The 13,123-nt window shown below is 34.6% G+C and overlaps 1 protein-coding gene across 2 annotated transcripts; it reads left to right on the top strand.

The window, feature by feature from the left end:
- Positions 1-1,570: 1,570 nt before the first annotated feature.
- On the top strand, positions 1,571-11,751 carry LOC112468929 (protein obstructor-E). Of its 2 annotated transcripts, none has more exons than XM_025038349.1 (4): positions 1,571-1,689; positions 4,830-5,231; positions 6,044-6,257; positions 11,691-11,751. In XM_025038349.1, the coding sequence occupies exons 1-4, from the start codon at positions 1,650-1,652 to the stop codon at positions 11,749-11,751; spliced, it is 717 nt and encodes a 238-aa protein (XP_024894117.1). In that variant the 5' UTR covers positions 1,571-1,649. The 2 variants fall into 2 exon arrangements, with proteins under 2 accessions (XP_024894117.1, XP_024894115.1); XM_025038347.1 differs by lacking the exon at positions 11,691-11,751 and adding an exon at positions 8,198-8,445.
- Positions 11,752-13,123: the final 1,372 nt, after the last annotated feature.

Here is a 13,123-nt window from a genome sequence, read left to right as displayed (position 1 = left end):
CGCGCCGGCCGCTTCGGATGAGATCCCGAAAAGGGTGGTGTCTCGGCCGGGATGAGTAACGCGACTGTGAACGCACGACGCACGACCTTCGTATTTACTCCGTTATTTTGTATCGCGCCGCAGACTGCCGTGACCTTACGATTATCATTGTAGCCACGTATCACAGCCGCGTATGTATTAATTATTATTATAGCCATGAGCCGACCGGCATTCTGCAAATCGCGCGACCATGATCGGCACACGCCGACTGCGTACGAAAGCAGTTCGACGAATTTATCGATATGCAAATGCGTCTCCCGCCGCCTTCTCACGTGAGATAATTATAACGCATATTCTTTTTTAATAGAAATATTGCTTATGGAAGTAAAAATCAAACGCGCTTCAATCCTGTGAATAATGACCCAGATCTGAAACTAGTCCGAAAAATTCTCTGAAAGTTCTCTGGAACGTTAATATAAAAGTGTTGACATCTCGAGATAAATCCTGATTTTTTTCTCTTAAGAAATAAGGATTCGGGCTAAGACGATATTTTATGACTCCGGAACAAGCGAGAACTTTTCGACTTCACCTTTCTTTCGCCTTTATCTCAAAGAACGACCGTGGTACGTGAGATCTCGTTTTCTCGCTTTTGGCGCGGAATTTCACGACTTTTAGGAGGAACAAAGCATCTTGAAGATAGCAAGAGCGTTAGTTTTCGCCGTATAATTTGATGCGAAAACCAGCTGGCTCCAAAACTGGTCGCGCGACTGGCGACAGATAACACAGATACGAAAAAAAAAGAGAGAAATACGCCTGTAGAACCGAATTAAGAACCGAAAGTTATTTCAACGATTTCAGGATTCACCAGCGAAAGAACGGAGAAGATATCTTGAGACTCCGAACGACATTTCCAAGAGAAGGGAAAGGAGAATTTATTTCGGTAACAGATATTGCAGCTATAGAGCGGAAAATAAAAGAAACTCTAAGTCACGGTTCTCTGAAATTTCGCTTTTAAAACCTAAAGTGAAATAAATATGTATAAATATGTGTGTGCGTGTGTTGCGTGTGTTTTATATTTCTTTAGTCCTTTTATTTAACTCGAGCTGTTAAAAGTTTGTTCTCCTGGAGATACCGTTATCACTACGACGCTCCTTTTATGCGGCGATTTCCTTCATTCACGAATTTGAACAAGATAGCCGAGGCTGATAAGAATGGAAGTACATCAAATATTCAGCGTGATATTTTGCTTCACAAATCCGCCTCATAATACAGAGAAAGAGGAAGAGAGTGAGAGATAGGGAGACGAACGAGGAGAGTGGGATAGCGTTACAGAGGGAAAGAAAGACAGAAAGTCTCAAAGTGAGAGACGGGAGAAAGAGAGAGAGAGAGAGAGAGAGAGAAAGAGAGAAGACAGAGAAAAGTAGAGAGGTGCACTTCTTCTCGAAGTGTTCGAAGGAGGAGGTGGTAGCCTCCGTAAAAAGGGGGGAGAGGGACCTACGACACGTGACCAATGACTTATATAAAGGTGGCGAACGACAGGGCCCAAACACAGAGTTCTATCTCTCGACGCAGCGGAGGCGGTGTCCTTAAAAGTGCTTATATAGAATTTTTTTCTCGTTAATTTTTATTCGTTTGCCCCCGCGTCACACAGTCGACTTTTTCGTTGAACCATGAGGACGTACTACGTGATAGCCGCCATACTGATCGCCGGTACGTAAATACAGACCAACCATCACCAGGGAGGGGTATAAGGGTGGTGAAGTTAAATGCGGAAGGGCCGATTAAATGCGGAAGATCGCGAGTGAGACGCGATACTCTTCGAACAATAAAAAAAAAAGTGGAGGTTTCATCGTTAGTGTGTGAAACATGCGCGTGTGGTAGAGTAGATGCAGTGCGCCCTACGTGCGTCGAGAGCAGGATATAAATCGGGACCGAGTCCTGCGCCGGAAATCTCGCCGCATCGAAGGATCCGCGGAGATAGTTCTTGGAAACTCTTCCGAAAACGCGATCGCGATCGTTCGATTTATATTCGCGCGGTCACATGTGCAAATTTTTGATTTATGAATGATACGTTTCTCTCTTTTTCTCTCCTTCTTCTTTTTATTCTCTTTAATATAATATATTAACGTAAATCATATTATTCGTTAATTATTAATTTATTATTATTTTATATTTCTATAGTTAAATTTAATATCATTTAAATTAGGGATACTACCAGCGTAATCCCACATTCTTTGTAAAAAAGACAAGCAGAAAGTTTTTAAAAGATATATTTTTAAAAGATTAAAAAATATAAAAGTTATGTGAGAATGTAATTTTTTAATTTAAAATGTAAACTATATTTTTGAATGTGTTAAAATTAAAATTGTCTAATTATAAAAATATTTTTTATTTGCATATATATAGTTATAATATTAAACAGATAATATGTTTATTTTTTGCTTAGATGCTTCTTAAAGGTGCAAGAAATAAAATGCAAATATGCACATATCTAATAACAAAATAATTTAATTAACCGCAATCACGATTGTATCCAATATACTTATTGTATCGCGCGTGTTCTACTCTTCGTAAAATAAAATAAAGAAATATTTTCTGAGATAACTGTATTAATATCTCTCAAAATATTTTAAAAGAATTATTTAAAAAATTCTCTTTTTAATAATTAGATAATATTACGCTCATTTTGAAAAAAATCATTTTATTTCATTAAAATCACATTAAAATCACATTAAAATCACGTTTCAATAAGTTGCTTCTAAAAATGCTAAATTTCTTGACATTGACTTTCTTGCAACCGCGTTAATTAAAAATACCGTAATAATTAAAAATCGCCTCTGGTCTAAAAAATTTTTCACGCTTTCTTGCTATCGCGGCATATAACCTTGGCCCAGATCTTGACCCTCTTTTTCGTTCCTTTCTTGCTAAAGGAAAATTCAAGGATACGATTAATCACGACGGAAATAATTTTAAAACTTCCCTGATAACGTAAACTAATATCATATTCTCCATATATATAATACCGATTTTCCGTAAGTATAATCAACTGTATCAAGAATTTAATGAAAAAAAATTTTTTTAAATGCTAAGAATTTGATATATGTAATTGAGCAAAATCATTGAAAGATAATAAAAAAATATTTATGTTTTCAATATTTAGTTTTATTAGAGAACTGCTATAATATATATGAATTCTACAAATCTGCAAAAAAAATAAATTTCTAATGATTAAGTCGTACAATTATTGAATGAAAAATTATATGCAATCATCAGTGAAAATATGATATTATGAAGAGTATTGAATCTTATATGTTAGGAATTTTTTTTTATAAAACGGACATTCTCTTATTATACTTTATATTAAATGTATGTGATGAAATATTTAATAACTGAAGTGTATAATTAATTATTACGTATTGTATTAGACTCTCCCACGTAAGACACATTTACAATGAAACTTTCTTAGGTAATATCATAGGAAGAGAAAATGAGAGAGAAAGAGAGCATATGGTAATCAAGAAAAAATAACAAGAAATTAAGAAATATTTAAAATCATCTTTAAAAATCTTTTCAAGAAAATTCGAATTTTTTTACACATATTTTGAACATTTTTAAATTTATATTATATTTCTTGGATCTATTTAATATCTTCTACTCTGTCTTCTACTCGTTCAAAATGTTATTAATGAAATAGTATCAATTCTCAATCTAATTATAGAATTTTGATTTTTAAAAATCAAACCTTTTAAATATATATGTAAATTAGTCCTTTATATAACCACCGCGTATTTTAAACAAGTAATTATATAACGAGCTAATGCCGCATATTTTACAAAACGAGTCGAACGAAAACTGGGACGGGGCGAAGGGGGATCCTGTCTGCGGTCCCCTGGCCGACGAATATTTCGAAGTCGCTTTCGGTGGCGGGACCGGTCCCGTGGAAAACGAAAGTGAATACAGCTCCACGCGGACGCATTCGTGTGCGGACTCTCGATACTAGGGCTTGCGACGCGAACCGGGTGAACGGGATGCTGGGAGGGCCCAGTCACGAGCGGCTGCGGCCGGGGCCTGGCCGCGGGCCTAAAGTGAAAGCGCCCGGCGAAAGTTACCGTCCCGCACACAGTCCCTTACATAAGACATTTTAGCTTATTCAGGCGTCATATGCCGCGTACGCGCGCTCGTGCGCGCGCGCACGAAAGAAAGAAAGAGGCGTAATTAGACGCGATTAACATGGACCGGTATGTGCGGTATTTCTCAAAGGGGACCTTATCTATCTACCCCCTGGTTTTACTCTCCCGTAACGATGTTGATATGTTTCCTGCCGCACCCGCCGTTTTTTTCGCGATCGTTGCTGTTAAAAGGGGGATTGGAAAGAGGAAACCGGAATGGAGGCTCTCTCGCGGCCGGCAGTTAATTTTAGCCTGCAATTTCCTACGGAGAACGGTGCTATCGAGCTAAAGGCGGGGTCGCTTTTAACCGCGATCCGCGAGAAACTCGACGTAGCAACCCGCGGATACGAAAGTAGAAGTAGCATTTTTTCTGATTTCCTGGATGGAAATGTAAAGTAGCCTTTTACCGTATCCTTATGTATTTAAGGAAAAATATGTTATGCATCTTCGACTTATTTTCTCTTTCATTTGTGGACGCTGCAAAATCATAATTGTTCTAAAAAGAAATTATAACTGATGTCTTTCGTGAGATCTTTATGAGAAGTACGGTTACGATACAAATCTACAAACACCCTACGATTCGTTTTTTATTAAAATATCGATTAATTAAAATTTAATATAGAGAAGAATCTCGAGAAAATCCGCCGAACTCGACATGCAACCTTTGCTTGATCATTTCAGGGACGAACGCTCAGGAGTCCTTCAAATGCCCGGACGATTTCGGGTTCTATCCTCATCACATATCGTGCGACAAGTATTGGAAATGCGACAACAATGTGGCGGAACTGAAGACGTGCGGCAACGGTCTGGCATTTGACGCCAGCGACAGCAAGTTCCTCACCGAGAACTGCGATTACCTGCACAACGTGGACTGCGGCGAGCGCACGCAGCTCGAACCGCCCATCACCACGCCGCACTGTTCCCGCCTCTACGGCATCTTCCCCGACGAGAAGAAGTGCGACGTCTTCTGGAACTGTTGGAACGGCGAGGCCTCCCGCTACCAGTGCAGCCCCGGACTGGCCTACGACCGTGAGGCCAGGGTGTGCATGTGGGCCGACCAAGTGCCCGAATGCAGAAACGAAGGTATTGATCTCGCTGATCACGAGTCAATTTCAGATGTAAATTGCACGATCAAACTGCCGGATCATTTTATTAACTTCTGAGAATATTAGAACGGTTCATATAAAGAAGAATTCGAACAAGAATGATATTTTGTGATCAAACATATCTAAATCATCAAAGATAATAATTTTTTTATTACATAATAACTGTTCAGAGCTTCTCTATAAAGTTTTATAATCTAAAATTGTCTTTATTACGGAAGACTTTTAAAATTAATTGTTACAATTCCCTTTTTTTTACGTAATCGCGGATACTTCAACGATATTTTTACGCTAGCGTTGACGTCAGATCGAGTATTATAACGTAGACTTGTATGCATTTCTGATTCAGTCACCCAGGAACTCGTCACGGGCGATTTGACGCGGATAATAGGATATACATAAAACCACAGAGTCAATCCCACCTCTCTACTCCAACATATAACTGTCACAAATTCTTCTATTTCCTTTCTACTTGCCTCCTTTCTAAATTAATTTTGTGATTTTTCTTTCCTATAACTACTCTACCTTTTTTATTTAAAAATAAAATAAACTATATTTTTTTCTCTTACTTTATGTACACATTTACTATGAGACGAGTTTACTTTTTTATTGATATTGAATAAGTCTCAAATATATTGTCCTATAATCTCACATGTATATTTTATATTGTCATGTATATTATGTATTTCTCTTTCGTTCGCCAACTCGAGACCGATCAGTATCGCAATTACAAAGAAATACGATGCCTTTCTCTGCCGCTTGTATTACACATTTATTTATTGCACTACGCAGAGGTCGCCGGAGGTTTCACGTGTCCGGCTGCAGGAGAAGTGAGCGGCGCATCCGGCAGCTTCAGCAGACACGCCCATCCGGAGGATTGCAGAAAATACTACATATGCCTTGAGGGCATCGCCAGGGAGTACGGTTGCCCGATCGGCACCGTTTTCAAGATCGGCGACGCCGACGGTAGCGGCGCCTGCGAGGACCCAGAGGATGTCCCCGGATGGTGAGCACCATTTTTAATGTGTTTTTAATTTTATATACGATTTTGTTTCGAAACTCCAGTTGTGCAGGAATGAATAAATTGCGAGAACGACCAAGAAGTTTTGAAAAAATGGCCAAAGAAGATTACAATAAATATATTTTTAAGATCAGAAAAGAGGTAGAAGTATTATTTTAGAATATTAAAATAAAATTACTTAATTCTTATTTAAACAATTTTTCTTTTTTTGTAAATTATTTAATTCATTCCTACACAATTACGGCCGATTTTCGAAACGGGGGAGGCGGGAGGGATATTACTTAGAATATTTCAATTCTAATCTAAGACCACGTAGTCGAATGCGACATAAATGAATAATCCACATGTAGCAGAATTCTTTTACTTCCGATTTCACACGATGATGAATGTTAATGAACATTGATCAAGAATTCAAGGTCTTACCCGTTTAAAAATTATGATTGCTGAAGGGATCATAAAGCTCAATGCAAAAAAAGTCGTCGTAAATTGATTGGTGCAGTAAAAATCTCTCTAAATAGTTAAGAAACGTGTATGTAAAAATTATTTTGTAAACTCTCTAAATCTCTGAATCAGTGAAAAGTCATTGAAGTGGCATACTTTACACTGATATCAGTAAACATAGTCACTGATGCGTTCAGTGACTTTTCACTGATTTAAATTTAGAGAGAAACTTTAAAAAAGAATATTTCTTGAGTGTGATGAAAAACTTTATATTTTTCTGTTTTTTTTTTTTTTAAATTGAATTTTTCTTAACTTCTCTGACTTTTCCTCTTCTAATATTTCCATATAATTTTAATCAATTAATTTTTTGTTCTAATTCGTCTCGTGGAAAATTTTCTATGTCATACCATTTTTTAATATTATTATTATTTCTTAGAGACTAAATTAAGTGAATTAAGTTACTCTATTAAATTAACAGAGTAATCTGCGAAGAAATATGTGCTAAAAGTCAATGAAAGTATGAAAATGACGACGACGATGCATTGTGCAATGAATAATTGTGGGCGCGTTATAAAAATGTCCGAATTCGATTATCTCGGTAATTACAGTCATCCGATGGAAATGTCGAGCTATCCTGAATGAGGTTGTGTTTGAGGACTTTCGGGGAGAAATTGCATTTGCGGATAATGTGTAATTAAGGAGATATTACACCACGCTTTCACAGTATTTAATAACGTTTTGCGTAACCACTGTAAAAAATAATCTAATTGTAAATGGAAATTTTAACACGCGCACTTAAAAATTGAAAATTCGCATCGTGAATTGATTTTCATCAGTGAGAATTGAACTTCTTTTTTCGAACATTGAGCGCTTGATCATAAATTAGCAAATAATTATGTGCATTAATTAATACTAATATTAGTCATTAGATTTCTCAATGATCCTCTAATATGTGGCTAATGTATATGTTAACTGTTTCATCGTTCTAATATCTTGTTGTAATATTAGGTGCTGTCATTCGTAAATTGCCCAGAAAAGCATAATATATAATTGTTCTTTTTCTATCATTTTTATCTATATTTAAAAAATTTATTTAAAAAATTTTTATTAAATTAAAATTGAAATCAATGATGACAACATGATTCTAATTACCTGGCAATCTACGTGTCAAATTGTAGAAGTACTAGATACTTAATTGTGGAAATTTGCACACATGTACATCTAATTGTAAATAAGGCGACGAAAAAGGATTTTTCTTGCTTCATTTTACAATGTGTTTTAAATAGAAAATAAAAATCGACAATAACTCTGGAACATTGCAAATTTTCATGAATAATAATTATTGTAAGTGATGCCAGTACAGTTCCTTTATGTGTATGCATGTGCATCTCGTCCGCAAACATAACGACAAGAGCACGCCAGTACGCAGTAGCGCGCACCGAGCATGTCTTGACCTCCGGGTTTTTCTCGGTTTTGCTCCGCAGTGAGGATTACTACGGTGACCTGGACCTGAAGAGCATCCGGAAGAGCGAGCTGCTTACCGGCATCCAGAGCGAGCCCAGAAAGCCGAACCAGGCGAACCTCAAACCTAGGCCCACAACAATAGGAGGGCCCACGAGGCCCTCACCCATTCAGGAATAAATCCTGATTTACCTCGCTCTTTCTCCCTCCATCCCTTCATCTCTTCACACCTACTCTATCTCTTTCTTTCATTTTCTTTCTACTTCTCTTATTCTTTTTCTCTTTGTTGCTACCATTTAATTTTATCAAATTCTATTGTTTAACGCAAGTTATTGGTCTAAAATCTAGATTGTAAAATTTAAATGTAGCATTCCTTACAAGAAATGCTACTTTTAAATAGTGATTTTCTATTACAATATTCGTTAATGATGAGGGTTATATAATTATGTGAAATAATTATAAAAATAATTCATATAAATATGTGTTAAAAGATTTAGAAAAAGAATTATGTCTTAATTATTTTTTAATAAAATATAAAATGTTAAACGTGCCCTAAACAAAAAATTAATTTTTTTTAATTTTAATACTTTACTTTAATTTCCTATGATAAAAAAATATTCACAAATTTATTCACGTTCCTTTATATATTTTACTTGTTTAATGTTGTTGATTTACTTCGTATTATTTAAATTTATATCGATTTTACGCCAATAAATTGTACCAAAGTACACTTTTTCCTTCTTCTTCTTTTTCTTTCTCTTTTCTTTTCTCTCTTTTTATTTCTTTATCTTGTTCTTCTCTTGCTTCTTTTATGTTTTTCACTCCTTCTCTTTCTTCTTTTCTCTCTCTTTCTCTCTTACTCTCTTTCTGTTCCTTCACGCATAATAAACATACATTCGCATACACATAATCGAGGAAAAATGCAGCCCTGATTACATAAAGAGGATTTCTCCGGAAAGGAAGTAATCGGCGGCCCACAAGGATCGATCTCGAGGCGAAATTTCGGAGCAAAATCCGCGAGATTCTATGAAAGGATGAGAAATGCGAGATCGAGCTGCTTATAAATTTCATGTCCTAATTCTCGCGAAATTCTCTCTCGTCGCTCTGATTGAGCGTCTCCATGCAATCTCGATGCACAGAGCATATGCTATTTTTGTAATTAAAATGTAATAGAAGGAAAGGGACAGAGGTACACGTACAGGACCAATTAGCGCGACGAGTAATTGCGAATTCCGAGAATTCACGTAAAATTCTTTGTTCACTTGTATATGTCACGTTTTGCAATATTACGCGTCGCTATTAAAAAACCTAATAATGTAATCTTTTGGTTGTCAAAACAAGTTTCTGTAAAAACTAGCAAAACTGCCGAAATTAATATAAGTATCTTATTATTATTTTCCAACGTACACATTGCACAGAATTAATTATAGTTTATAATATTTAAAGATTCCCCTTAGGTTAGATAGGATTAAAATCCTGTCAATTTTCTATCGCTGTTGATACCATGTTTAATTGATAATAATAATTGATATTCAGATAGTATAAAATTTTCTCAGAAAATTTCCTGACAAATGCTCACACACAAACACACACTCACACGGACACATAAAGAACTCCAAAATTTATATTAATAATTTATATTACTCGTGACGCCTTATCGGCAATTTTGTTTAATCTATTCTTTTTAATAAATATAAAATTCATTCTCTCTTAACTGCTTCTCTAATCTATCCATACACTTTCAACTATATCTAATCTATCTTTCTCCTGTATTTTTTTCTTTATTGAGAACAAGAATTGAAAACTTGTAATTTCGTAATAATAAAAATGCGACAATTGAGGGCCGTTTTTGCAAAATTGTAAATTTTCTAAAAACATATATATTCTATTGATTACTTATCTATGATTATCCTGTCATTATAGCGATACAGCTACTAATTTATTTTAATGTGATATTTAATTTATTAATTAATTAATCTCAATCTATTTCTAAATAATGTATATAACTATACGGAAATAATCGATAAAATGTATTTCCTGAAGATTTTTACTGTTAAACAGTTGAATTTTGCAAAAATTGTTCTCGATAGGACAACTAAAAAGTTAAATTTAACGAAATTACACGGGTTTTAATTTCTGAATGAGACGCACGATAATTAGAAAAAAGTGAAAAGCATCGATTTTACGTTGCGCATGAAATCAAAATCCATCGGACTCGCGTAATTAACAATCCACGAACCATGATCTACAATTCAGAAATCCTTCTGATTTTTGACGTTATTACGTAAGCAAGATCGGCCGGCTTGTCGTGTATCTTTAAGTAAAAACGAAAAGTCCATATACAATAAAAAAAAGAAAACTCTTGGAAAATTTTGACTCGTATTTTCACCGCATATTTGATGTTGACGTTAAAGTTTCTACTTATAACAATTTCGTTCTATTTCGATCTATTTATGTAACGTTAAAATTGTATTTGATTCTAAGATCTAATTATGCATACTAAAATTGCATAGAATTCTGAAATCTGTTTATTTAATGCTATGATTGCATTGTGTGTCACGTCAGAAAAGAATTAAATGGTTACGTTTGACACTAAATGTGTGGTGAGAATATAAGCAATTTCTCTGTCTATATCCCTCGTGAATCCTATCTCCTAATCCATCGATCGCTAATCATTGACGCATTTCTGCATTTGTAATTCTTAATATATTTAATAGGTTTCTCAGCACATTCTGTATAGTCACTTGTTGCATGTTAAAACTATCGCCTAATGATGTATATAACTTAATCGTAACGTATGCGATGTATCGATCAAAGCCTGTAAATCTTAACTTACTTTAGAAGCTTAAGAACTGGCATCTTAACACGCGTCAAATCTGTATCATCTGTATATATCGAATTAGCTTTATCATAATTATAATTGACGCGGCGATGAAAAAAAATGTACATTATACTCAGAGAGAGAGAGTATATTATACTATTTCATGTACAATGTTATATTTCAACCTTGTCGAATTTCAGATTATTCTTATTTGCCTTAAATAAGAGATAAAAAGAAACAAATAAAATATTTATGAAATCATGTCCGATTTACGTGAAACGTAAGAGAAAACTGACAAGCTAAGATAATGTCAGTGAAATTAACTAAAATGCATGACAACTGTTATTCAAAACCAATTCCTTTGTTTTTGCGCAGATAGATTTTTTTTTATTCTTATAACACAATCTTCATCGAACTCCGTGACTTATGGAGTTACCCACAAGCGAACGGTACGAAAGTGTCAATTTAGTCCCAAGGGCGAACTAAAACCATTCGATAGGGGATAGTAAGGAATAATTATTTCCAGAATAATTCCCTTGTCAGACCCGATTAAATCAGAAATCGTAGAAATATTTACCCGTAGATTTATAGCTTACGCGATTCACGGGGGGTATACTTTGAAGCATCGTGATTCCGATTGAAGGCGATCACACGTTACGATCAAGTTATACGCAACATTTTCATACATTTCCCAGCCAGGACTATTACGGCGACGTGGACCTGAAGGCCCTACGCAAGCTGGGCTACAGGAAATAGAAGCGTTTGCATGCAAGCGTTGCACTCACCGGCGATGAAAACAGCGCGTCCGCCCCCGGGGAAGCCGGCCCCAGAACGACGATCGTCCGCAGACGGAGGGGAAGAAGCAGATGCAACGACGAACCTCCTGCAAATTGTTTTCCATAAAATTAAATTGTCGTCGCCGTGTAAATAAATTAAATCGTTCGCAAAAAGATTTGCGAGAAGATACATCAGAAATACACGTTAAAAGAAGATACATCTGTGTCTGTATTTTTTCTCGCGTTATCCTTAGATTTAATATCTTCTTAAAAAATAATTTAAGAAGAATGTACTTAGGTATCTAAATGTAACTAAATTTACTAAATGATAAAATAATCAGTCACAAGTATATTTTATTTAATAAATACAGCAAGTAAATAATAATAATAATATACATATATATATATATATATATATATATAATTTAAGATAATATAATAACGTAATGAGAGGAATTTTACGTAAATATCTGATCAACATTAAATAATAATGATATTTCATCACCAAGTTATTTTAAAGAATTGAGCAATACAGGGTGTTTTATTCGGCAGCAATTTCGACTTCTTTATTCTAGCGGGTACAAAATTCATTCTATTAGCACCTTCCTTCCACGCTCCATCTCAAGAAAATTCAGTGTTGCTTTTCCGCCAAATAAGCACTTTTGGTTGATCGTTTTTTCCGTTGAAGTAAGAAAAGTACATTTGGCGACTTCTCTTTCTTTCTCTCACTTTAATATCTTAATTAAAATAATGTTATATTAATTTTTTAAGTTATACATATTATAGCAAATTTAGTCATTGGCGTTACTTTGTACCAGCGCACACGTAAAGCTACTACATAAATGTGAAGTTATTTAAAAACATCATTATAAATATATGATCTACTTAATTGTGTTTTAATTTTTATAGAAAAACTGGTATTTTTCTATAAATTTGATTGTTGAAATTGTTAATAAAGTCATAATTTTTTAAAATTTGACGATCGAATTATAATCTATTCATATTTCTAAAGAAATATTTCTAAACAATTTTTTAAAATTCTTTCTATTTACTTATAGATACAGATATTATTTTCGTAAAAAAAGAGGAATATACATGTAAGTCGAAATGTAAGTCGAAAAATATAATATTATAGAAAAGAGTTTCATAGATTAAACTGATGCTTACTTTTACGGTATATTCTGTCTGATTTTGCTATTTTTAATTATGTTTTAGCATAAATTTAAAATTAGTAATGAAATAAGCAAAGCTAGAGCTGTACAATCTCGTAGTTTGGCAAATTAAAAATATTTATACATATTTACAAACATCCCAATAAATAAACTATACTTCTCTTTTTGACCTGTGTGAGC

The sequence above is a fragment of the Temnothorax curvispinosus genome, unplaced genomic scaffold (genome assembly GCF_003070985.1).
Source record: "Temnothorax curvispinosus isolate PA1 unplaced genomic scaffold, ASM307098v1 QBEX01002252.1, whole genome shotgun sequence".
Taxonomy (NCBI): domain Eukaryota; kingdom Metazoa; phylum Arthropoda; class Insecta; order Hymenoptera; family Formicidae; genus Temnothorax; species Temnothorax curvispinosus.
The sequence above is the reverse complement of the archived record's forward strand: the minus strand, read 5'-3'. Positions and strand labels throughout refer to the sequence as shown.